The sequence below is a fragment of the Chinchilla lanigera genome, unplaced genomic scaffold (assembly GCF_000276665.1).
Source record: "Chinchilla lanigera isolate Chin_1 unplaced genomic scaffold, ChiLan1.0 scaffold00101, whole genome shotgun sequence".
Lineage (NCBI taxonomy): Eukaryota > Metazoa > Chordata > Mammalia > Rodentia > Chinchillidae > Chinchilla > Chinchilla lanigera.
The window spans coordinates 4,271,997-4,299,612 of NW_004955502.1; the positions used below are offsets into that span (position 1 = coordinate 4,271,997).

A 27,616-nucleotide genomic window follows, 5' to 3' on the forward strand; every position below is an offset into this window, starting at 1 on the left:
AAAAGACAGGTGACCACTACCCAACCCAGAGACACCTCTGCTGCTACCTCCGCTCCTCCCTCCAGAAGGGAACCTGCCAGTCAGCTAGAGGCTCTACTGCCTTCGTACTCTTCTGTTCCACCTTCAGTGGCGTTAGACAGCAGGGAGGCCCTTGGAAGATGAACTGACTGTGTCATCTGAGTGCAGCAGTGTGGATTTTCTTTGTGGAGATAGGCAGAACGAAAGACTTGCTTGACAGCATGGACAGGTGTTGAATTGTGTGCCGGACGTGTGCAGTGTGGACCTGCATACAGCACCACTGAGGATCCAGCACAAGAATAAGTAATCAAGCTGCATCCCTTCCCAAGGCCCTTGTGCCAAACCCTGATGCGTAAGTTATCACCACAGTACAGGTGTGGGTGGGGAGCGGAGTGAAGAGGATCCAGAGACGAGAGTGGCCCTGAAGGTTGTGGGGCGCCTGGGCCAGCACTGAGAGGGTCTCTGAGATGGCCTTAAAGGACGGGGTGCTTCTTGGCACTTCAGGGTATTCTGAGCAGAAGCTGCTGTGTGAATGGTGGCTGGTAAACTGTTCAGTCTACCTATAGGTTAGATTGTATTACATTGTGAAAGATTTTATAAAAAGGTTATTTAGATGTAGGTTTATTAAAAGCCTTGATCAGACTTCAGTGTGGGTGTTGATAGTTGGTAGGGACCCACTGACTTTTTTTTGAGATGGAGAAAGATTTAACTAGTCAGTGTGCTGAGCAGTCTGGCTGACAGAGGAGAGAGGCTGAAGCGACAGACAAATACTAGCATCTGTAGTCGTACAGGAGATAGTAAGATTAAGGTGGAACTGCAGAAAGGGGCAGAAAAGAGGCATTTCAGAGATTCAGATGGGGCGAGTGTTGGCTGCTTGCTGCGGGCCTCACAGGCTTGGAACTGTTGGGAGCAAGGAAGATGAGCGGAGAGGGCTCTGGCATTGCCTCGAGTTTGTGGTTCTCAGGACCGGGGGAGTGTGGTGCTGATAATAGAAACCCACGGGCTGAGGAAAGGGCCGGTTTTGTCTGTCGTAGCATGTGGTACTGATGGAGCTCAGGAGATGGGAGGGCGTGGAGAATAGACTGGGAAGGAACTTTGATGTATCCCTAGAACAGACATCAGAAGGCAAGATATCAACCCCAATTCTGCCTCAATTAGTGTCGCATCAGTGTAGGCTAAGGCATACGTAACCCACGCAGGATTGCCGTGTCAGGTGGGAGGGACTGAATGATCTGATTGTCCCAACCTGTTCCACATCTTGTCTTCTGTTTTATCCACAAGACTGTGAGCATCATGGATGTAGTGTCTTGTTTGTGTCAGAAGTATACTAAATTAGAGTCCCCTAAAGGAGTACTTTCCCTTTGGATAATACTTGACTTTAGTCAGACTTTATTGGTGTATACCACCAGTGGTACTCACTAGATGTATTTCCTAGTTGGAAATTCATTGTTTAAAAATACCATAAGTTTTTAAAGAACATAAGTAAACTGGATTTATTTTAGGCAAGCACAGTACCATGATATTCCTTCCTCCCCAGCTGGATTTATTTTAAATTAGCCCCTGGGGTTTTACATGTTACCTGGGTTTTGAAAAGATGGATTTAAATCTGACCTAATAAGTTGACTTTAAGCTTGGGTCAGAATTATTCCAATTAATACAATATTGGTTATTTAACTTTTTTTCTTTAACTGTTTAATGATTTACAAATTTTATGTTTTAGGTTCACTAATGTACTTAAATGAAGCCACACTGCTCCATAATATCAAAGTTCGATACAGTAAAGACAGAATTTATGTAAGTATTTTAGTTAAGCTCGGGTATTTTAGCTATGGCCTACATTTTTGTGGGGGTCATTATTTTGCATGACTCTTTGGCTTCGTCAGGTGTGACGTTTTTCTACCAGGAAGTGCTGCTAACCTGAGCCTGTGCAGTAGAGGGAACTCCAGGAAGGCCGGGCTCCTAGTGTATTGCTCCACCTCCAGGCTCAGGGTCCGCCTGGCACACAGCGGGCACTTCCTGTGTGGAGTGAACAGTGAGAGCATCACTTGCTGTCTTTCAGACTTAAAATGTCAAAGTCAAATGTTTACAAAAACAATTATTTTGGATTTTGATTCTTGTCTTTTGGTATATGTCTATAGATCTGATTAATTAGTTTCACTTTTCCCTTTGTTCTGTAGAGAATTAAAGGCAGCCTGTAAGGAGTACATAGTAAGGTCAGAAATTTGAATGAGGAAAAGGTAAATTAGAATAGAAAGCAGTATCTCAGGAAATACCAAGAACATAAAAATGCTGATTGTGAAGCCTAAATTGTTACTTCACTACTATGTTGTAATTACAATTATTCATTGGGCCCCTCTGAGATTTTATGTTCTAATATCTGCTAGTCTAGATTCTTTTGTTGGCTGGAGATAGATTACCTCACTGTGGTTCTCCTGCTAGAAAGATGGGACTCTTCATTATTTTTGAAAGAAGAAAACACATGGCTTCTTTGACGCTTACTAGATCAAATGACAGTCTTCATCTTTTATATCACTATCAGTTTGCCTAATTGTACTTACTTAATTCTGACTAAATTACATCTAGTCTTTGCCATCTGTCCAAGTAGTGGCAGCTGGGAAATGGAACTAATGTAGTGAATTCTAAGAGTTTACCTGTGGTTTATACAGCATGTCTTCTGATTATGCACATAGATTTTACTTTCCTCTCTGAGGTTTTTTCAAAATCTAAATACAGAATATAGTTAGTTTTAAATATTAATATTCTTGAGTACAAGTATGTTTAGAAGTAAAATTACACTGAACAGAATCTAATGTATGCTGAATGCCATTTTTAGATAATGCAGTGATACAAAAAATTGTTAAGGCAACAAAAAATTTGTTTAACGTACAATAAATCAATGAAAGATAATTCAGAAATAACTGTGAGGTATCATCTTTGAGTCAAAGTACGACATTTGTGTTTTCAGGTCATTGGTATTTCCCCCCAGCCAATTATGTCCTTTAGGTATAGCTATTAAATATCAGCAAATATAAGTACTATTATTACTATAACATAGGAAGGAGGAAGTTACTATAATTAATAACTGAAGGAAGTAATTTAGAGTAATGGTTTAAATTTGATACTTTATGTTTTTTACCAATCAAGAGATATCACTATTCTCTTTTAGATTTTGGTGAAATAATAGCCCACATTTAACATTTTTATGGTTTCTAAAATCCCTGATCCTTTCCTTTTGTCTCCCCGGGAAAATTATGATCTAGAATTTCTTGTTTTTTACTTTATTCCAAGAAACATCTTTGGGAACATTCTCTACATTCTAGATTAGTAGCCTAATGAGAGTCCTGGGTTTCCACAGAATTTCTTGTCCACAACTGGAAGCAACAAAGACAAAAATAGGGCCCTTTGTGCTCTAGTTTTGCCAGTCTTACTAAACCACGACTCTCCCCTAAGCAGGAATTTTATAAATCCTGCTGGTGCGTTTTTCTGATCTTTGAAAGCCACAGTTAAGATCCAAATTTAAAGCAAGCTTGAGCTGATCATTGATGTTTAGCCCATCACTCTTCCAGTCAGTGGTCAGCATGTGCTGTTTCTCAGAACTCTTAGACCAGGTGGTCATTTAGTGCCAAACCTCTCTTGGGCATTCACTGTTGGGTGAATGAGGCAGCCTATGAGAAGACCCACATCACCAAATTCGGCTGTAGGAATCAAAGGAGGGGAGTAGATTTTGTAAGTGCAATCAGCAGAAGCCTGGTTGAGGTACAGGCCTTTAGAAGCTCAGATTTCCAATGAGGGTGACTTGGTGGTGACATCAGGTACCTGAGGGAGTGTTTGGGAGGGGTTTGTTTTCTTTGAGGCACAGGGAGTTGGAAGAGAGAATCTTACCTTCAGACGTTCTGAGTTTGGGATGACTGCAACATGAGAGGGTAAAAAGACTTACCCAGTCGGAGAAGTAATGGGTCTTGTGGAGAATACTAGTGCCGATATTGGAATCCTCGATGTCTAGAGACTTGAAAGGACCTTTTGCCTTTTAGCCTTGCTCAGCTTTAAATGGTAATAGTAACTGGAAAAATTTTATGTTTATGCCTTTCCTTTTAGACGTATGTTGCCAACATTCTGATTGCAGTGAACCCGTACTTTGATATACCTAAAATATATTCTTCAGATGCAATAAAGTCATACCAAGGAAAATCTCTTGGAACAATGCCGCCTCATGTCTTTGCAATTGGTAAGGGATTTAATTGTATTTTCATTCATATCTTTCCTTAGATTGTACAGATTTGCTCAGTTTTCCTTTTGGATTAATTAAAGATAACAGAAATTGAACGTATGTGTGTATCAGGTGTACAGCGTAAGTGTTGTCAGTACCTTTGGTCTCTTTAGTGAGGGGGTGAATGCTTTTGCAACCAACTCATGGGGCAGTCACACGTCATTGTCTTTGGTAAAGGCCTGTGTCTCCTTACGTGTGTCTGCCCATTTGAAAGTAGGGCATGATAAACGCAGACCTAATGGTTCTTTTGGCTCCTCAGTAAGATCTACTTTATCTTATAAGCGTCTTCCCTCACAGCTCTGAGGCCCGAGCCTTCCTGTCTTACCCAGGTTGCTGCTTGTGTAACTTGGGCCAGCTTTGGGCAGTGAGAGCAGACTTCTTCCAGGCGTTGTCTTGCATCAGGGTTTCATAAAATGAAGAGGTGAAAAGTGCTACCTGCTTCCTGTAGCTGAGGACTATGGGAAGATGGCAGCCTCACTCATCTTGAAGGCTCCAGCGCTGAGGTGCAGTGAGATGGAGTTACTCTATCAGAATTAGAATTTATGCACTATCGTGTTTCCTACCAAGTTCAGAGATGTCAGCTAACTGCTTTGCAGCTGGGCATTCACAGCAGTTGAGGGTCACTTTAGTGCAGTCCTCTTCTCATTGGGACTTCTCTTCATATTGCTTGTGGCCTGACCACGTTTCACCTGCAGATTTGGTGCTGTGTGTGGCATGTACTACTGCAAGGCAGAGTAAATACACCCACCAATCCCAGCAGATTTATTTTCGGTTCTGATGAGCATTGATGTGTGCTCCTATCAGGGTATGAAATGGTATACAATCCGTAGAACTCGAATATGAGCAGGTTGATCACTGGAGAGAAGTTAGTTACATGTTTAAAATGTAAATAAGGTAGCTTTTAATTTTACCTTTTGACTGCTAAAAAGTGTTTAGAATGATTCTATAAAAGTGTGTAACAGGATTGATAAGTTAGGCAAAGGGATGCTTGTACTCTTACGCATGATGCATGCCGGTAAAAAAATACTTGACAGTATGCCTCAGGAAGAGGAGATTATTTAGCTGGTAGTTATGGAGAAGACCAAGCCACACACTTGTGCTGTGGACCACACCTTCACTGAATCACTTCATTGAGGGTAGCCATGGCCAGAGTGAGCCAGTGACTCTATCAAACTAGGAGCAGGGCGAGGACAGGCTTTCTCCATTTATACAGCCCTCTTTCAAGAACTCGAGGGTTAGCTTCTGAGGCCATGGCCCAGTGGCTCGAGGACCTCCCATGGGGCTTCACCTTCCCAAGACTCTGCCACCCTGCAGACCAGGCCTGCTGTGACAGTGGACCCTTGGGGACACTGGAACCACATCCAGGCTGGATGGCTGTATTCTGTCTTCAGAGAAAAAGACATTTGTAAAGCTCCTCATTGGTATGGTTGGCACACATTTTGAGGTGAGAAATAGTTGTCTTACTGAGCCACATTGGTCAAGAGCTTAATTTTAAACTTAAACAACTTTGACTTTATAGTTTAAATTGTACAGTATAGGTGAAAATAGTTAAAAATTACATATAAACAATAGCAAATCTAAGATTTTTAAAGCAGCAAAGTTTGCCTTTGAAATGCTGATATATTCTGCAGATGTTTGAATTTAATAGTATCCGTAGGGGAGAAACACCCCCCAGAATTATTTTTGCAATTATGTGTTTTTTTATTCCCAGCAGAAATTCTGGTTGCCAGATTTCTCATCTGGTTACCTCTTGTTTCTCAGTGGGGCTCTCATTAGCTAGGCATAGGGAACATTTCTCTGTCCTTCTGCTAATCTGCTGTGATGCTGGGGAGAGCTGACCACAGCTAATGATGCAGAGACATTGTAGCACAAGATTAAAAGTGACTTGGATTTTGTATTATTTAGTTGTTAGGATCAAATATTAAAAATAAATACTCCTAGAAATGTTTTGAACACTTTTAAATGACTGTTCTAAACTTTCCCTTCTAAGACACATTTATGGTTTCTTTGTGTGCGCATGCTCCCCAGTGAGCCTCTGTCGTTGACGGCTTCTGTTTAATATGCTGTCGGTCACTGACGTGTTACTTTGACCCTAGCTGACAAGGCTTTCCGGGACATGAAGGTGCTCAGGATGAGTCAGTCTGTCATTGTATCTGGGGAATCAGGAGCTGGAAAAACAGAAAATACAAAATTTGTTCTAAGGTGAGTATTTTTAGCTGGCTTGAAATATTTTGGAACAGGGTGCCATGATTTTAGAGCTTAAGACGTGTAATGTGAAATTTGCCACGTAAACCTTTTCTTAGGGTACAGTTCAGTAATGTTAAGCACATTCACATTGTTCTGCAGCCGGTCTGTAGGCATTTTCATCTTGGGTAACTGAAGCTTTTTGCCGATTACGTAACTCTGCTTTTGCCACTCCTCTAGCCCTGGCAAGCACCGCTGTGCTGTTTCTATGGTTGTAAGTACTCTAGGTACCACAGATAGGTGGGATCACATAGGGTTTGTCTTTCTAGGGCTGCTTGTATCATAAAAAGATTTCACCATGTAGCATGTGTCCCATGTTGCAGTATATGTTAGAATTTCCTTCCTTTTAAAGGCCAAATAGTATTCCCTTGTAGGTATACCCTGCATTTTGCTCATCCACATCTTTGCTGACAGACATCTGGGCTGCTCCGCCTGTGACTGTTGCGAATAGTGTAGTTATGAACATGGGTGTGCAAATATTTAAGTTGACTTTTAATACATTGACATACTTTGGGACATAGTTTGGAATGGTAGGCTGTACTGTTTTAAAGAAACAAGCCCTTTTTATGGAAGCTGATCTGAAGGTTCTTGAAAGCCAGCTCTGACATGTAAGGATCCTGGAAGAGACCAGTGCTAGCTAAGCGAAGGGAAAGTTGGGCATGTTCCTTCGAAGTTTGCTTCCACGGGGATGTTCTGCTCTCAGGGTTTCTCCTCTTAGTCATTTTTAGTCATTTCTCCACTTAGTCACTCCTCCTCTTGGGGTCATTTTTACTTGGAGTTTATGACATCTGGCCTTTGCATTGCCACCTCCCTGCACCTTCTCCCACCCTGCCTCCTTAGCTGCCGTCACACTCTTCCCAGGGTGACTTCCTAGTTGCTCAGTGGCAGATTGCCTTCTTTTCTGTAGCAAAAAAAGGCTGAATTAATAGGCTGTGGCAGAAGGCTTTGAAGTCTCATGGTTGGTGAGTATTCCCATGTGAAATGAGTGATGTATTTAAAACCAAATATGATAGTTGTTTAAAATCAGAATATTTCCAAAAATAATGTAAAAATACTGATTTAGATGTTAAAGATAATTTAAATAGAATTCTAGATAAATTTAAAGCTATAAAAATACATTTGAACATAAGTCTGTAATTTTTAAAGTTAGAAGGATGATCCAGGTTTCAGGCTTATATGTACTAAATAATACAGAAATTATAAATCTATTGCATACAATATTACTATCATCCAGGTTTTTAATCCTTTGCTTTAAACAGATACCTGACTGAGTCCTATGGAACAGGTCAAGATATTGATGACAGGATTGTTGAAGGTATTGTTTACTTTTATTTTCCTTCATTTCGTATGTGTTGAAATTAATGTACAAGAATTTTTTCAGTGATCTGGACAGTTCTTCTTCTAGAGTACATAGGCTCTCCCCTCTCTGGTAAGTCTTTGCTCAGGTGTCATCTTCCTTACTGCTTCTCATTGCTCCCCGTGGCCCACTGTACACAAGTACTGGAAGGCAGGGATGTCTACAGTGCCTAATGCATACTATAAACATCCACTGATCATGATACCATTAGCATACCTCACAGAATGAGAGAAAATATTTGTAACATTTATTTAGAACCAGAAGAGACCTAGAATAGCAAAAGTAATTGTGGGCAACAAAGGCAAGGCAGGAGGCATTGCAATCCCTGACTTGAAATTATGTACTACAAGCTGGCGTGGTGGCATGTGCCTGTAATCCCAGCACTTGGAAGGCTGAGGCACGAAGATCGTTGTGAGTTCGAGGCTAGCCTGGGCTACATAGTGAATTCAAGACCAGTCTGAACTGCACAGTGAGACCCTGTCTCAAAATGACAAAAGAAAGAAAGAAAGGAAGAAATTATACTGCAAAACTACTGTGGTAAAATCAGCATGGTAGTGACAAAAAAACAGACCTGAGGATCAGTGGAACAGATTAGAAGATTCAGACACAGCTACAAACATGCTCAGCCACCTTATCTTTCACAAAGGGGGCAAACATGTTCATAGGAAGAAAGACAGCCTCTTTGATAAATGGTGCTAGAAAAACTGGTTTTCCACATGTCAAATATTAAAACTAGACCCATGTCTATCACCATGCACTAAAGTCAAAATGGATCAAAGATCTAAATATTAAAACAGAAACAATCTCCTGGAAGAGAGAGTAGGTAGAAATCTTGAAGACATAGGGGTAGGCAGAGAGTTCATGAACAAAACCTAAACTGCACAGGAAATACTTCAGAGTACCAACAACTGGGACCTCATCTTATTAAAAAGCTTTTGCACATCAAAAAAAATTAACAGAGTGAAAAGACAAACCACAGATTGGGAAAGAATTTTAGCCAGTTGTCCCTCAGATAAAGGATTTCTATCTAGAACGTATAAAGAATTGAAAAAAATCAGACCCCACCCCCCAGATTCAAAGACCCAATCCAAAAATGGGCATCTGAGAGGAATACACACTTCTCAGATGAAATATAAATGGCAAACAAATATATGAAAAAATGTTCAACATTACTGGTCATTCAAGAGATGCAAATTAAAATAGCACTGAAATTTCATCTCACTCCGGAAAGAAAGGCTATCATCAAATCAACCAATAACAAATGCTGGCCGGGGATATAGCTCAGTGGCATAAGCACCTGCCTGGCAAGTACAAGGTCCTGAGCTCACTTGCTGGTACCAAAAAAAAATACTGAAGGGGCTGGGTGATAAAGGAACCCTTCTCCACTGTTGGTGGGAGTGTAGACTGGTACAACCACTGTGGAAATCAGTATGGAGATTACTCAAAAAGCAAGGATTAGAGGTCCCATTCAACCCAGCTATTTCCCTTCTGGGTATTTTCCCAGAAGAATTAAAAACATCATACCACAATGGTATATGTGCACCCATGTTTATAGCAGCACAATTTGTCATAGCTAAATCCTGGAAACAACCCAGATGCCCATCAACAAAGGAATGGGTAAAAAAAATGTGGTATTTTTATATAGTGGATTACTGCTCAGCCATAAAGAATGATAAACTTGAGACTTTTATAGGTAAATGGATGTACTTTGAGATCACACTCATTAGTGAAATAAATCAGAGTCACATGTATAAACTTTGTATTGCTTCCCTGATATGATAAGGTCTAAAATGTATAATACATACTGTGAAATGGGGAAAAATTGTTAAAAAGGGAAAAGAAACTAGGATGAGGGAAAGCCTAAAGGAAAGAAGAGAAAAAAATGCAAGTTAGTTATACTATTAGCATCTCTTAGTTCATAGAAAAGGCAGGTTTGCACTTTCATTGATTGGAGAGTTTTTTATGCCCATATCTTGTACTCTGAGTAACTACTTTAAAGATAATAATATGCAATGTATTAACTGTTGTTATTCTCCTATTATCTTGTTAAGAGATTTTCTTTTACTTTTTTTTCATAAAATAAAAAAAAATCCACTGAGTAAATGGAAGGAAGACAAGAACCTCTTCCTGTTGTTTTTTTTGGGCCTTATGTTTCTGTAAAGAAGGAAGGAGGAAGCAGAATTATTTGGTGTTAAGGTTCTGTTTTTGGGAAAACTGTTTCAGTTCAAGTGTTCCGTGGCAGGCAGGAGGGTGAGCTGATTTCCTTAAGCTGTCCTTGTTTGCAGACCCCTTAGAGAGCTCCTTGCACCTTGGTTTGGAGACAGCTGGACGCGGCCATCATCACCCTGAGTCAGCTGTCCTGGCTGCTCCCCTCTTTCATGTGCTTGCCGCTGTCCACTCCCTTGTGGAAGTGGGATGAGTGCTTTCCATCTTCTATCGGCTCCATACTGCTCTCATGAGCGTGCTCCAGAACCCTGGCTGGCCCTGCGCCGCACTCCCCGGCCTAGCTCTTGCCCCTTCTCATCTGGTCTGAGTCTGCGTTCCTCTGTGACTTCATGCTTTAGTCCTGTTGGTCTCTGACAGGTCCTGGAAGTGCTTTAGGCGTCTCTGTTTACTCTTTCTCTTCTCCCTTTCTCTAGTGCCCCCCGTGACATACTCAGATTCACCCTTGAAGATTGAGTAAGGGCCGGGGATTCAGCTCAGGGGTGCAGCGCCTGTCTGGCAAGCGCAAGATCCTGAGTTTGAATTCTTATACAAAAGAAAAATAATCATTGAATAAATAAAACAATGGGTTAATTCAATAAAAGACTAATTAGTTTTCTGATTTATTTACTTGAAAATTAGACATAAGCCTGGTCTTTTCTGTGGTAATGTGCCGTGTACTGTGTAGTGTATGTGAGAAGTTGGAGAGGGCTATTCTGAGTGTTTCTGCAGCCTTGTAGATGTAACTGTGTGGCTGCAGGATGGGTTGACGCATTTGTAATGAAAATCTATTTGTTGTTTGGGGACTGTGTTTATTATTAATAGCGTGAGTACACGTGGTTGTCTGATGGAGCATTTCTTAGCCTATTTTGAGATGTTTTACATGCATTAAATTTTACTTAAATTATTTTGTAGGTCATTAGTAAGGGAGTTTGGGAGGCCTGTGACTGAGTCTTTTTTTGTGTGTGTGTATTTTTGAGACAGGGTCTCACTATGCAGTTCAGGCTGGCCTTGAGCTCACTTTATAGCCTAGGCTGGTCTCGAACTCACAACGATCCTCCTGTCTCCGCTTCCTGAGTGCTGGGATTACAGGCATGCGCCACCACGCCTGGCTGAGTCTCTTTTCTGTCACCAGTCAGCCATCAAGCCCTTGAGAGTTAAGTTACCTTATAGGTCCCAGTTTCCTTGCCCACCTGAAAAGTAAGGGATGTATCATAACATTTTTTTGTAGTTTTAATCCTTTTTAAATTATTGTGGCAAATGAAGTGACCAAGAAGTGATCTTTAAAAGGGTTTGTGGAGACCAGTTGAGCTTTCTTCCATGGATAGAATCAGGAAAATGGACTTTAAAAGGCATTGCAGGAACTACTCTGAGGATATATGGAGCAGTTGAGGTTGGTGCAGAGGAAGATGTTAGATTACTGCTGATGCCGGTTTGGAGTGGAGGCTTCGATGGGTGTAAGTGTAGGTTCTGGTAACTTGTGTTTAGTCAGTTAAAACTGAGAACCTTTCTTAATTCTATAGCCTCTTAAGTTGTTAAACTGAATTGGATGTGTATATAAAAATGTTTAATCTGGAGGTTATAACAACATAAAAATGTTAGAAAAGTAAGTTAAATACTAACTTTCTTGCCTGTATTTTTGCTATTTTATATGCTATAATCAGTAGTCTTTTTTTTTTGTCTTTTTGAGACAGGGTCTGGCTATGCAGTTCAGGCTGGCTTTGAGCTCACTTTGTAGCCCAGGCTGGTCTTGAATTTGCAACAGTCCTCCTGCCTCAGCCTCCTGAGTGCTGGGATTACAGGCATGCGCCACCACACCCGCTCTAATCAGTAGCCTAGGGTTGATGTACTTGTTATAACTGTGAATGTCATAGTGAGTAATTTTAAAAACTGAATTCTAAGTTCTTTAATCTAGTGACTTTTAGAAATTTAGTCTTTCCTATAACATTTACCTTTTCTTTTCGTATATTTTGTGTAATTTTTCTATCTCTTGTGCTTGAGTAGTATCTGAACATAGTGAGTGGGTAATCATTAAGTGCTTGTAGAATTTTAGATTACATAATTCCTCTACATTAATACTTTCAAGTGGGGCTGGGGATATAGCTCAGTGGCATAAGCGCCTGCCTGGCAAGTGCAAGGTCATGAGTTCAATCCCCGGTACTGCCAAAAAAAAAAAAATTTTTTTTTCAAGAATATTTATTGTAGTATTTTTTATAAGGAGAGATACTATACATATAAATTTTGTAGTTTTCTTTCATGTTCATTTATTGATGAGATATTTTCATTTCTCTCTTAATAGCTAATCCACTTTTAGAGGCGTTTGGAAATGCAAAGACTGTTCGCAACAATAATAGCAGTCGATTTGGAAAATTTGTGGAAATACATTTCAATGAAAAGGTAAGTGGAAGTGAGCTTGGGGGTGATATGTTTGGGTAGTGATAATGGAAAATGTAAGCATCTTGTGAGAATCTGGGCTATACTTACGCTACATTCCTTGAATTGTTTTTGATTACTTTTGATAGGAGAACGAATGTATTCACTATGACTATCCAAAGCTCTTTTGTTTATAACCCAAATCTTGGATCTGACAGCATCATGGAGTACAAATTGATATCTGTTCTATTCTTTCTTTTTTCTGATGTTGTTGTCTTCATCAACGTGCTAGTTATTGTATATGTTTAAAGCGCACACTGTGATACTTCACCAGTGTGTACCAATGAAGTCAGAGTAATCAGTGCTTTCCTCCTGTCAGTCCTTTGATGCCGCTGAACTCTTTTCTTCTACTCTTCATAAACTAGTTCTTCACAGCTGTAGAGTGGCCCATTGTGGGCACTTACACTGAGGCACACTGTGCGCGCACTTCTGATTCTGTAGAGGCTTGAAACTTAGAAGGACCTGTGTAGAGACCGAATGAGGATGTCCAAAGTGAAGGGTGGCCTTTACAAATAGACTAAACTGACGCTTTTTCCTCTGTTTGATGAGTATTATAACCTCTTTGATAGATACTTATTAGAAAAGATAAATAATTTCATATTGTTGTGTTCTGCATTAAGACTAAACGGAGAATGTTTTCTTTTCCTGTTTTGTTTTCTAGAGTTCAGTTGTTGGAGGATTTGTTTCACATTATCTTCTAGAGAAATCTAGGATCTGCGTTCAAGGCAAAGAGGAAAGGAATTATCATATCTTTTATAGGTTGTGTGCTGGTGCTTCTGAAGATATTAGGGAAAAACTTCATCTGAGCTCCCCAGATAATTTTCGGGTAGGTTGGAAGAAAGCAGTGCTTGCAAATTGAGTTGCCTTCATTCCTAAAACTTAATGTACTTTTAATGTAGCAGGTTCGGAAATGTAGGTGTGTGTGGTGATAACGTACATTACCTCCAGTCCAGCTGGCCCTCCGTGTCTCTGTGCCTTCCACCTCTGTGTGTTGAAAGTGTTTGCTGGGAGGGAAAGGGGAGGGGGGAAGTTATGTCTTTTCTCAATCTTCACAGTTTTCCTTTGTCACCATTCCCTAAAGAAGAAATACAACAGCTGTTTACTTAGCAATAACATTTTACTAAGTGTTGTAAGTAATCCAGAGATGCTTTATAGTGCATCAGAAGGTATGTGCAATTATATACCAAGACTGCCATTTTATGTAAAGCACTTGGCATCTGGGGATTTTGATATCCGGTATGCACTGGAGGTCAAGGAGTCACTCCCCTTGAATGCTGACAGGTGACTGTATGATGTGCTGGAATGATTGCTGTACCAAAGAGCTCACTGTTGAGGTTTATTTGAGTTATAATGTGAGTAGTTGAGCGTCTCTCATCCAAAAATCTCAAATCTAAGCCATTTCAAGATCTACAGTTTTGAATTTTGGGACTAGGGAGTCTCAACTAGAAATCTATGCAAATACTCCAAAGTTAAGAAACTGTAAAATCTGACACACTTGTTTGAAGTAGTTCAGGTAAAGATCACTAACCTGTATAGTGCTGTGTGAGCAAGTGTGTAACGCAGTACCTTAAAGGATAGATGTTAAGCTCCAGATTATTATTATTTTTTTTTGTTGTTTTTTTGGTTTTTCTCCGGTACCAGGAACCGAACTCACGACCTTGCGCTTGCCAGGCAAGCGCTTTTGTCGCTGAGCTAAATCCCCAGCCCCAAGCCCCATATTAATTTAAACTTGTTCAGAAATTTATAATAATTCAGTAATACTAGCTTTAAAGTTACCCTTGACTTACCTGTAAAAAATAGATTTGGTCACTGAATTAATATTAATAAAGGACATATGGTTATATGCCATAACTCACTTAAATAACACATATTTATTGCCTGCCCATTAGATGTCAGGCATTGTGCCAAGATTGAAAAGATAAATAAGGCACGGTCCCTGTTCCTGAGTGCTTGGAATGTTGTGAGAATTGCACACTGAAGTCCCCTTGATCTGTTTAATAAGAAAGAGGCACACGTAGAATACTTTCGCAGCCTAGGGATGCTGAAAAGCTTACTGGAAGAATGGATTATTTGCTCAGAGTTCTGAACGATTTTCAAGTGTTCACAAGGTGAGCAAAGATGCAAAAGGCATTCCTGGTAGATGCCGAACAGATGAACAAGGAAGGGCAAGAGACACAGTAAAGAGTAAGGTGGGAAGTAGTGGGAGGGAGGCCGGGAGGCTCTGCAGTGCTTAGGTGCGAAGACGGACACCAGATCTGTGCTTGTCTTTGACTTTAGTATGAAGGATGTTTTTTTTTTTTTTAAAGAGAAAACAAAGTAACAACAACCAAGACAAAAACAAAACAACACAAAGACAATAAAAACGATACAGAACTTCAAAACAAGGTGATAGGAAGTTAACAGTGGTTGTATTACATATTTTTATTTTCAGTGAAGTTGCTCAGATTACCAGATGTAAGAATGCAAGATTGATCAAACAATTAGAGAGGATAAAAAATAATGAAAACCATTAGAAACGATACAGAGTTTCACTAATCAAGATAGTAGGGATTCAGCAATCATTGTTATATTGCATATGGTTGTCTTCAAATTAGTTGTTCATATTACCAGATATAATCATGCAAAATTGATCAGAAAAAGAAAAATTTAAGCATTAACTGTTCCTTTCAGTAAATCAATAGACATCAGCAGTACAGTTATCCCAGCTATCCTTGTATGTACATATGCATTTTTTCCCTTCCTTTCTTTCTTTTCTCCTTTCCGTCATCCCAGTTGTTCCTTCCCTTCGAGCAACTTCTTTCCCTTTCACAGTATGTGGTGTACCTTTAGGGTTTTATTTACTTTTTCAGGTTCTTATACTGGGGAGACAATATGATGTTTATACATGAGGGTCTGAATTATTTCCTTTATGAGTATGGTCTCTAGTTGCATCCATTTACCTATAAAAGCCTGCAGTTTATCTTTCTTTATAGCTGAGTAATATTCCACTATATAAAAATACCATATCTTTTTTATCCATTCCTCAGTGGATGGACATTTGGGTAGTTTCTAAGATGTAGCTATGACAAATTGTGCTGCTCTAAACATGGGTACACATATATCGCTGTGATATGACCTTTTCAGTTCTTCTAGAAAAACATCCAGAAGGGGAATAGCTGGGTTGATGGGACCTCTAATACTAGTTTTCTGAGGAATTTCCACACTGATTTCCACAGTGGTTGCACCAGTCTGCACTCCCACCAACAATGGAGAAGTGTTCCTTTTACCCTGAAGCCTCTCCAGCATTTGTTATTGGTTGATTTCTTAATGGTAGTCATTCTTTCTGGGGTGAGATGGAATCTCAGTGTTGTTTTAATTTGCATTTCTTGAATGATCAATGATGTTGAACAGTGATGTTGAACATTTTTTCATATATTTATTTGCCATTTGTATTTCTTGACTTATCTGTAAAAAATAGATTTGGTCTTCTGAAAAATGTGTATTCATCTCAGATGCCCATTTTTTAATTGGGTCTTTGAATTTTGGGGGTCTAATTTTTAAAATTTCTTTATATATTCTAGATAGAAGTCCTTTGTCTGAGGGACAGTCAGCTATAATTTTTTCCCAATTCATGAGTTTTCTTTTTACTCTGTTGGTGATTTCTTTTGATGTGCAAAAACTTTTCACTAAGGTGAGATCCCTGGAGAATGGTTTTAAGGGGAGAGAGTAGATAGATATTGATACTATTGGTGGATTGTTTAGGAACCTACAACTGTAGTTGAAGTAAGAGTTGGAAAAGTGCCTGAATTGGTTTAGCAATGATTGAATTATAGAGGAGAAAATGTGCCATATATTCAAAGGCAGTGTTGGTAGGACTTTGAGATTAAATACAGTAAGGAGAAGAAGGGGTGCAGAATAATTTTTAAAAAGTGACTTGGACAACTAGGTGGATGAAAATACCATTATTGGGTCCAGAGGTAAGGCTGTGGCATAGAGGATGGGTCATCTATGTGGAGATGTCTGGAAGACAGAAACACTAGTGTGAAGATTAGTGCTAGTGCTAGAGATAGAATTTTGCTAAATTCCAGTACTTAGGTGATAGTTATAACAATGGCAGCGAGCACATGGGATTGCCCAGGCATAATGTAGAGAAGCGTGTGCCAAGATCCCAACCTGGAGCTGACAGGGATATGCAGACGAAAAGTTGCCCAAGAAAGGAAGGTCATTTGGAATTATGAGGAGTGTAGCGAATCACAAGCCTGGGTCGTAGAGTATCAAGAAGTGGTGATTGGGATGGGTGACATAATGTACAAAATCTCAGCTAGAAGGTAGTGCTCCTGACTGGTAGTGTGACTCTCATGGAATGGGAATAAGGAATGTAGTTTGGACAGAGTCCCCAAGTGATTCTGCTAGTCCTTTTGGGCAGGAGTGGTCTATTTGAGAAACATGACCCTTATTATTACATTTAATTATTCCTCTATGTGTTTATTCATGTTTTTGCAGACAGCTTCGCTTTCACTGCAAGTAGTGTAAGTATATTGGGAGATCTCTTTATGTGCTCCTAAAATGTCTGGCCTTGTGTAGAAAAGGCCAGACATATTAACTACTTCATATTAACCACTTGCCAGTCCTCTTGGTTAAATACAGGATGACTAAAAAGTGCAAAGTTTTTTATTAATTTTGTGTGATAGGCTGGGGATTTAGCTCAGTGGCCCAGCGCCTGCCTGGCAAGTGCAAGGTCGTAAGTTCGATTCCCGGTACCAGAAAAAAAACAACAAACAAACAAAAAAAAACAAAAAACAGTTTTGTGTGATAATAGGAAATATGTCTGGTAACCTGAGCAACATAGTTGAGGATAGCAATATGTAATATAACAACCACTGTTAATTCATATTATTTTGTCTTGAAACCCTGTATCACTTTAAATGTTCTTGCTTTGGTTTGTTTATGTCTGTGAGGCTGGTATGCTGCTATTGTTCTTCTTTTTTCCTCATTTACTTTCTTTAAAATAAAATAAAATAGGAAATATGAAAAGAGTTTCATCAGTTTATCAGTAATTTTTCTGTGGGTGGTATGCCCTAAACATCCAACGCCTCCCTGAGCACTGACACTTGGGACCATCGTCCTGTGAACAGACGCGCTGCCCACTTGATGCTGGGTGTCCCTCCTAATTGAAATTTGCAGTTAGTTGCTAACATTATTGTCTTCATGAAGATAGAAGAGACAGTCTTCACTGTTGTTTTTAGAAAGGGAACGTGACTTACTTTGAGTCATAAACTGTAACAACCATCAGGCCTTGTCAGCATGTCACGTTTCTTGCCTTGCAAAGTGAAGCAGCAGGTGTGATGTCCTTTGTCGCAGCACAGTCCTCCCTGTGACAGGCGGAGGGGGAGAGCGCGCACTTGCCACCTCACACCCTCCCCTCACGCCAGCACACACACTCTTTGCTCCCTCCCAAATCATCCAGCTCACGTAGATTTGAGAATGTTGGTAATTTCATCAGTTTTTTTTATAGTTAAGCTCTCTAGTTATGCCCGATAGAACACGTTGTGTACAAAGGAGAGCCCTATGTTAGGGTGTACGCTTCTAAAATAGTTGGATTTTTCTGCCATTATTTTATCCAGATTGGCTCATCAAGAATGGTAGAAATATACTTGTTTGGAAACATTTATTTTAACTGCACATGTACTGTGTTTTAGGAAATTAAAGATTTAAAATGCCCATTTTATTAAATTTTAGAGTAGTACTTTGGAATTCATGGGCACATTTGCTGTAGTGGTACAAACACCGTTGAACATAATGAAAGCTGGATAGAGCGAATGTGAGCGGTAGGAGTGGTAACTGCTGCTCATGTAGAGAAGGTGGAAGAAACAGGTCTCTTTCTGGGTTTTTAAGTTTTTGCTGTTCTAGGGGTTGAATCCTGGCCCCTGTACAAGTGCTGGACTAGGGACTAATGCTAGCTGTAATTGTTTATAAGTCAAATATTCGAGTGAAATATTAGCATTGGGAGATAAAAACACTCTCTAGCAAGTGAAACATTTGTTTTGACCTTGTGTTTAAATTAGAATTACTCTATGAAGTAAGAAGAGCTTTTGTTTGAAATAGTCAATTGAAAATGCTTAGCAGCCTTATATTCCCTCTCCTTTTTTACCTTAAAGATTCAGGGAAGAGGGGCTGGGGATTTAGCTCAGCGGCAAAAGCGCCTGCCTGGCAAGTGCAAGGTTGTGAGTTCGGTTCCCGGTACCGGAGAAAAACCAAAAAAAAAAACAAAAACAAAAACAAAAAACAAGATTCAGGGAAGAAAAAAAACCTGTGAAGTCACTGTCTGATTTTGCTGTATTTTAGTATTTAATTAAAATGGAAGGGGAGTGATAGATGCATTGATCATCTAAAATATTTGTCCCATGAATTATTCAAATTTACAGTAATTTTTTCTGAGCTACACACACACACACACACACACACACACACACACATAGACACATACTTTTTATCTTATAATTCATGGTATTTTATAGTGGAATCCTAGTGACCGGTTGAAGAGAAGCCAGTATTTTAAAAATACTTCTTTCCATCCGATTTCTGTGTACTTCCTTCCTGACTCCTCATAAATGTGAGTACTGTAGCAGGTTCTCTTTGTAACAGTACATTGCAGATTGAACATCTTTTATCTGAAGTGGCTGGGACCGGAGGCGTTGCTGTTGCCTGGGTGTGGTGGCACACATCTGTAATCGCAGCACTTGGCAAGGTTAGGCAGGAGGAGTTCGAGGCAGTCTGAAATCCATAGGGGAACTTCATCTGAAGAAACAAAACAAAACCAAAAAAAGTCAGGAGTTTGGAGTTTTGGATTTTGGAATATTTGCATAGAAAATCTGAAATTGAAAACGCTCAACCTCTGCTTTTATCCAGTGGCTCCCTTTGTTCTATGTTTTGAAAACATTTAGCTTTAACAATGCTTTGGGGGACCAGTGTAAATAATTGAAATAAGAAAACTGAAATATTTGATCCATAAAGCAAATACTGTAATTTATAAATAGTTGCTGTTAATTGTCAATAAATGTGAAAGTGATATTTCAAAGAATAGTCTAAAACTGAGAAATGGAGGATAATATATCCTAATTATTTAGAATTCAAGGGATTGAAATATTAAACCACCATGTGCTCCCTTGTTTAAGAGTCGGCATATTTCATGGGAAAGTTATTTTTCTTATTGTCTGTAGTGTTTAATGTTATAAACTATATTTAAAAAAAGATAGTTGATATTAGAAATTTCAGCCCTTTAAAAGTAGAGGATTATGGTATTGATTTTTCTTTTTAAATCATTACATTTAATCTACTTTCAGAGGTTAGAATTTTTAAATATCTTCCTTTTATCTGTTGAATTAAAATGCTTATAAAATGTAGAAATACAGATTTTTTTAAAAATTAAGTTTGTTGGTACATTTTATGTATACATAGTGATCATGTGCATCGTAGGGCGTTTGTGTCTGTATGTGATATAACTTGATTCCTTTTGTCCCCATCCCCTATCCTCCCTTTAACTCCTCTTCCCCTCCTTGTAGAAGTATTGGTTTTAATTGAGAGATTAATATTTATGTGTAGAAATTCACTGTGGTTGGCACTGTTTGATAAATTTCGTCTTCTTTTATATTATTTCTCTGTGGATCGTATATGTTAATCATAGTTAAATTTCTTTGTTATAGTATTTAAACCGAGGCTGCACCAGGTACTTTGCCAACAAAGAAACTGACAAACAGATTTTGCAGAACCGTAAAAGTCCTGAGGTACAGTAGACTGTTTTTTAAAAATTAAAACGCTTAATGCAGAACAAATCATGCTGAAAGAAACATTTTTCACTTTGGAGCCCAAATAAGATTTCTTACCGCCAGGCTTGTCTGTGAGAAACCTTAGTCCACATCCCAGCCCCTCGTGTGTAGCACTTTGCCCCTCGGTGGCATCCGCGGGGCCTCATGGCTTTCCTCTCAGTCTGCTTCCGGGGTGAAGCCCGAGTCACCCGTGGACAGCACCTTTTGGCACGTTGAAACATCCTTTTTATGACCTGTTTGGATTAAAAATAAAATATGTCTTTAATTTATTGTCTGTTTCAAGGTTTGGATGAGGTTTGAAACCAGCAAGAAATAGACTATACATTCTTGTGAAAGGCTGCTTATATATGGTAGCATCTCTCTTTAAAATATTACATTCCAGGGCTGGGGATATAGCGAAGTGGCACATAAGCGCTTTAAGTTCCTGAGTTCGATCCCCGGTACTGCAAAAAAAAAAAAAATAAATAAAAACAACGTTACATTCTGGAATATATTGTGAAAAGTTTTATATTTTGGTCTTGTTAAATTATTTCACTTCTAAGAGTAATTAACTGTAATTATGTATTAAGTATAACTTTTTAGAACATTAAATCTTTACCCACAATCTTTATAAATTCTAGTATGTCATGAGTAAGTGGGATTAAACTGTGTCTGCACAGGGGCCTTAAATTACGAAAATGAAGTCAAGAACAGTTAAGGTTAATAGTTACTGTTGCCTTTACTGATTTTATTAAATGATATTTAATTGAGCAGGTTTTTATTGTAGTTAGTTTTTGATTCTTCCACATGTGTGAACCAGCTATTTTGACTTCTCTCACAATAGGTAAGATGAATTTTGTCTTAATGTATATTTATACAGAAGAACAGAAAGTTTGCATCATTTCAGATTCTAAGCAGATAAGTGTGCAGATAATTTTTTAAATCAACATTTTATGTATCATTTTAGACACAGATACCTGAAATCATAAACTACATTGCAGCCCTGGTTGGGACTTTAAAAAGCAACATTAATATTTATTATGGTATCTTTCTTTGTCTTGATAAGACTGTACTTTTAAAAAGACATCAAAAAGAGTAGAGGTTGTATTCTTCCCACAAAGATAATCAAGACATTTCTTAGGACATTGCAGCTGTCCTAAAGCAGAAAATACACATTTTGTACATATATGAAAATAGATATATAAAATTATGTATATGAATGTGATCTTTTGGCATAGAAACTAGAAGAAAGGACGGAGAACTGGCATGTGCTCCCCAGAGAGGAAGTGCACTCTTTCTTATTCTAGAGTCGGATACTGTGTCAGAAATGTCACTCTCCTTCCTGGGGTGCAGGAAGAGGGAGGGTGTGTATATTATATGTTAGTTGATCAGTGCATTAATAATGTTTAAATTACTTTTTATGTCGTCTTTATCAGGAGGAAGAGGTGATCATTTAACTAATTAAACCTTTGCCTAATTTCACTTGAATGTCTTTAAGTTGTGTGTAATTTTTAGGAGGATGCAGTATTTTTAGTCTGCCATATAGCAGATACATATATTAGCATTTGATTAGAAATAAGTTTTAAATGAAGCAGATATTCTACTGCAAACTAAAAATTCTGCATTTGTGTGTTCTGTTAACTCTGGCTGCATGTGATTGTTTCCTTTGCTTCTTTTTGAGAATAAAATGGAATTCCGTGTTTTAGACATTTTCCAGAAATTTCACACGTAATTGAATGTTTCAGAGAATTTGTGGATGGGGCATAGTGGTGGCATGTACCCATAATCTCCACACTGTGGAAGGCTGAAGCAGAAGAGTCACAGATCTGAGCCCAGCCAGGCCACCTTAGCAACGTAGAGACTCTGCCGAAGAATTTAAAACGGGCCAGTGGTACAGTTTGGTGTGAAGGCCCTGGGTTTAATCCTTATTACTACAAAAAACTCAGAACATACTAGGAAAAAAAATTTTGTGGAAAAACAATTACAGCTTTAGCTGGGAAGCATTTGTTTATTGTTAAGAAAAAAAAAAAAAAAAACCATCTAGAAGCAACTTTAATGCCAAATAATGGTGATGCCGTGTTTCCTGATTTTAACATCTTCACTCTGAAGTTCTGGAAAATTCCTAGACCACTTTTATTCTGTGTCCAGTAACTTTTATGTTTCTCTTTCTAGCTTTTGTGGGCCTTTCATCTTTTCTTCTTAGTTTTTATAGGTTCTCCTAAATGAATACTTCAGATGCAAGTTCTTTTAGGAGAGAAAGCAGATCTCTTCATTATTTCTGAAATATTTTAAGTTGTTGTATGAATTCCTAGAGTAATTAACATGCTTTCTGATGTACTTTGCCCTGTATGTACTTACACAAAAAGGTTAAAAAAGATTCTCTGGACCGCAGTTTATATCACTGTGCCTGGTATATACGTCCTTTTAACACTGTGTAGTTGGTGAGAGTTAACCTAATGTACAGTAGTGTAATGCGAATTGTTAGATTTACATTTTTGTTCAATTTTAGCCTTTTTTTCTTTATTTTTAATTGACAAACAAAAATTGTATATATATGTAAACACCTTAGGGTACAATGTACTGTTTTGGAATTATATCAAATTGTGGAATAATTAAATTATTAATGTATCTGTTACCACCTCAGTTCTTTATGATCTGAGGATTTTCATTTCAGCCATAGATATTTTCTGCTCTTTCTCTAAATTTATATCTTTATCTAATATCCCAGAGTTAAAGTTCTAATTTAATCACAAATAATCTCATTCCTTCTTTTAATTGAAAGTTCTGTGGAAATACTTGTAGACTTTACATATAGTTATAAGAAAAAGTTAATAGAGGTCTTTTGTATACTTACAGTAAGTTTTCGAATGTGCTAGGAAATGCTTAAGTTTTTCTGTTGACAAATTTTATTTTTGCATGTTCTGTATTGCAATAATAGACCTGATACAGTACTTCTCATTTACTAAATAATATTAAGACCAGTTAACTGATACCTTTTTGTCCTGTAGTATCTTAAGGCTGGTTCCTTGAAAGACCCTTTGTTAGATGACCACGGAGACTTCATTCGCATGTGCACAGCCATGAGAAAGATTGGCCTGGGTGATGAGGAAAAGCTCGATCTATTCCGAGTTGTAGCTGGTGTCCTGCACCTTGGAAATATTGATTTTGAAGAAGCTGGCAGCACTTCAGGTTTTGTTTTGTTCTGTTCTAGAGGAATAAAATTAGAATTTCTGTCATTTCTTGGCCATATGAAAGTCAAGTCTAGTTATATGCAGGTTTGTTAGAATTTCTAGAGCATACTTTGTTATGTGATGAATCTGGCAAATCAGATGCGTCGTTGTGAGCTTTGTTTTGAACAAGCTAGTAGCTCTGACTAGTAGGGCCATATTTAGGTAAATTTTCCAACTAAAATTATTTTAATAATTAGCAGATTAATTCTCTGTCATCTACTAAGAGTTTTTTGGAAAATTTTCTGATTCACTGTCTAAATTTGGATCATTTAATAGATTAGGGCAGTTTAATACATAAAAACCCATATACTTAGTTGGGTGTGGTGCCGCGTGTTTGTAATCCCAACACTCTTGGAGGCTGAGGCAGGAGGATTCCAAGTTCAAGCCCAGTGTGGGCAATTTTAGAGATTTAGCGGCATTCTGTTTCAAAATAAAATATAAGAGGGCTAGGCGTATAGCTTAGTGTAAAGGCATTGCGTTCAATTCCTTGAGAATGGGAAATGAAAATAAATTAAAATTTTCATTGTTATGGAAATTGAAGAGTATCTAAATGCCTGGTGAATAGTAACTTTTCTACTTCCGTTGTCAGTTTCCAGTAAACGGTAACACTTTACATGATTATGACTGATTCATGAGTACGGGATTGGCAGTGTGGCCTGTAGCCCTGTCTAGGTCTGCATGTGTTCCTGTAACTGCGATGTCAGTGGAGCCCAGTGTCCGGCTGCAGATGTCTGCGCCGTTGTTACAGGCACAGGGCAGCAGGGAGTAGTTGCCACACGGATGGCATGTCCTGCAAAGGCCGAAATATTTACTGTCTGGCCCTGGAGAGAAAAAGATCGTCAGTCTGCATTTATGAGTTGTTCCCAATTTTATGCCAAGGCCGAGCGAGGGACAGCCTGGGCACCACCTCCTGCAGCAGTCCAGGAACACGGGTTTCTGTGTCAGGTCCTGAGGCTCCCTGAGCCTCAATGTTTTTCACTTGTAAAATGAGATAACCCATGCGAAGTGCTTTTAAAGGGAAGTGCTTAGTGAGGACATGCTTGCACGAAAGGGCGCTCAGGGAAGGCAGAAGAACCTTTAAGAGTGTGTCTGGAATGGGTTGTATCTCAGCAGTAGAGCACTTGCATAGAATTCTTGAGGTCCCGGGTTCGAATCCCCGGACCGCCAAAAAGAAGAAAAAAGTCTGCTCTGTGCAAAACTCTTCATAGCCTGTGTTTCATGTTAAATATAATCACAATTGAAATGCTACAGAAATAGGTAGGTGATACCACCTGCATTTGCAGAGTGGAGCCGATGGAGAATTTAAGCAGTGTGTGTGACTACTGCCGATATTTCAGGTGTGAAGCTTGCTCTGTGCTGGCGTGACTTCAGTCAGGAACTTGTGATGATGTCCCTAGTGCGCTAGGCTGCCGAGCCGTGTGCCCTGTGGGGCAGTGGAGGGGACTGGACAGTTCGGGTGACTTTCAGAGGCAGCCTCCCTAGAGATCGAGAGATCCAGCGATCGGAAACGCCAGACAAGCGCATGACAGGGAGCCTCTTAGTGGACGGCGCTGGCGGCGGGTGACCCGGGGCGGGCTGAGCCTGGATCCTCGCCCACGCGGGGCGGGCTGAGCCTGGATCCTCTGCACAGGGCACCGCAGCCCCTGCCGCAGCTGTGCAGAGCAGCGGCCGAGCTCAGACTTTACACAGGGGTCCTCGCACTTGGGTTTGGCAGGTTGAGGCGCTGTGAAGAGAGTGTGAATGAATGAAGACTCCTTCCTGCTCAGCATGAAAGGAAGTCGAGCCAGATTCGGTTATTCTAAGTGCACATTGAATGTGCAGTGTTTGAGGGAGCGGGGCGGTGCTAACACAGGTCCGTGTGTTCCGGTGCTGCGCGAGGGGCGCGTGACGGCCCAGAGCGCGGGGAGCTCGGCAGCCTTGGGCGCCCCCAGCGGCGGCGGGCGCCTTCACCCCGGGAGCGGCGGCGGTGCCCGTGCCGGGCCTGCGCTCGCGGTCAGCGGCCGAGGGGCAGGAGAGTGCGGGAGGACTGGAATAGGCGGGGAGCAGGGGATTAATGAATTAGGTTATTGTAATTTTAAATAGCTAAGGTTTTATTGTATCCATTTTAATCTTTCTGTCCAAATGATTTCTTAAATAGAACCGTTACCCTCCCCGCCCCCCCCAACTCAATTTTGGCATGTCCTAGCAATTTGGAAAAAAGGAACTCCGTATTTTTATAATTATTTTATTGGAAAGTGTATTCTTCAATGATAAGACCATTGACAATCATTTTTAAAAACCTTCTGCATGATGGAAAGGGAGAACATACTTATTGGGACTGCTGGCGTGTTTGAAATTGCATGTAACAAACATGTATGTTATTATGGCCCCATATTCTAAAAATGTACAGAGCTATTTTTTGGAAAGGGAGTGACATGAAAACTTTACATTATAGTCTTTTCTGTTTTTAAGACTACTTAAAAAATCATTGTTTTCTTAGCTGTCATAATTCCTGGAGTTCTATGAGAAACTTTGCAATAGGATAAAAAGAAGCTCTATTTAAGTGAATTATTGGTGGTAAGCTTTTAATTTCAACGTGAGTGCGCTCAGCTGGGGGCCGATTGAGGCCCCTGGAAAGGTGGCACAAGATTCTGTCACGATGCGCAGAAGGGCTCATGATTTGAATCTTACCAGTTGTTCGTTTTCGGACTGCACTGGGTGGCAAGTGGCTGACACCGTGCACTGCAGAAGCGCAGACGCTGGACTGCTGGCTGTGCGCTCGCCTTGAGTGTCTGCTGAGGGTGGGAGGAGTGGCTGAGTGACAAGTAAGCCTGGTCTATTCCATAATTTTATATGAGTGAGGCTTACTTCTAAACTTAAAATTCTGGCTTAAATAGTATTTATTCATTTCAAATTAAAATGTATCTCACTAGGTGGTTGCAATCTGAAGAACAAATCTACTCAGTCGTTAGAATACTGTGCCGAGTTACTGGGTTTGGACCAAGATGATCTCCGAGTGAGTTTAACTACAAGAGTGATGCTGACGACAGCAGGGGGCGCCAAAGGCACAGTCATAAAGTAAGTGTCCTCACTCCCAGCCTCACGAGATCTAGCCTCGCAGATGGTCAAGGGGAACATTTTTGGTAACACTGAGATTTTGGGTTGATCTTTTTACCTCCCTCATTGTTTTTCATTTTGATATTTCACAAGCTGTGCTTGGTAGGTCAAAATTCTGTACATTGGATTTCAGTTATCTGCCATATACATGTGTAGAGGTTTGCGTGGCTTGTAAAATTGTTTTTAACAGTTATTCTGTGTGCACAGATGAAATTTGTAAGGTAAGAGACAGGTTTACACTTACACAACTAGAAGAGTACACACACATTGTGTAAATCAGTCTCTGCCTGTTTTAGGCAGTGGGCCATTTTATTTTAAACGTGATTCCTATGCAAATGGTAAGAACTGAAACTTTCACTAAGTAGAACTCACTTTAGCAGAATATTCAGCAAATGGAATTTCTCCTTGTCCTTCGAGTTCTTCGTTTAGAGGGAATTGCAAATGGAAAGCAAACAAAGGCCCGGCTTAGATTTTTAAAACCAGTAACCAAGGTTTCTAGCTTATGCCAAGGTATTGTACAGTTTGGGCTCAGTATCCTAAACTGTGTGCATGTCTGTTTCTGGTATTATGGAATGAAAGTGATATTTAGGCTTCCTTTGTAAGGGAAGACGGTCAAGTCCCTCTATCCCTTCCTAAATAAGGTTGACTGAATCAATGACTTATTTCACAAATATTTAAAAAGTTAATATAAATATCTTCTTTTAGTGGATAAAATATTTTTGTTTTATTTATTTTCTTATATTTATCTATTTTTTAAGAGACAGAGCCTGGTTAGGTTTCCTAGGCTGGCCTTGAATTGCTGGGCTCAAGCAATCCTCTTGTCTCAGCCTCCTGTGTAGCTGGGACCACAGGTGTGTGCCACCGCACCCAGCTAAAGATTTTTGGAAAGTTTTCAACCAATAAAAAATTTTGCTACCTCGTATACTTTAGAGATATTAGGAAGGTATGCTTAGTCTGAATTTTATTCTTGCTATCTCTAACATTA

General features: G+C 39.5%; 1 protein-coding gene across 5 annotated transcripts in view; it reads left to right on the forward strand.

The window, feature by feature from the left end:
• The window catches only part of Myo6 (myosin VI), a 137,922-nt gene that overhangs the window by 52,930 nt on the left and 57,376 nt on the right, over positions 1 to 27,616 (forward strand). For all 5 annotated transcript variants that reach the window (XM_005406898.2, XM_013505831.1, XM_013505832.1 and 2 more), the window contains exons 4-12: positions 1,739 to 1,812; positions 4,114 to 4,243; positions 6,382 to 6,487; positions 7,789 to 7,844; positions 12,388 to 12,485; positions 13,183 to 13,347; positions 20,204 to 20,284; positions 23,314 to 23,494; positions 26,448 to 26,592. In XM_005406898.2, coding sequence (XP_005406955.1) covers positions 1,739 to 1,812; positions 4,114 to 4,243; positions 6,382 to 6,487; positions 7,789 to 7,844; positions 12,388 to 12,485; positions 13,183 to 13,347; positions 20,204 to 20,284; positions 23,314 to 23,494; positions 26,448 to 26,592 — 1,036 coding nt within the window. The remainder of the gene's footprint in view (positions 1 to 1,738; positions 1,813 to 4,113; positions 4,244 to 6,381; positions 6,488 to 7,788; positions 7,845 to 12,387; positions 12,486 to 13,182; positions 13,348 to 20,203; positions 20,285 to 23,313; positions 23,495 to 26,447; positions 26,593 to 27,616) is intronic.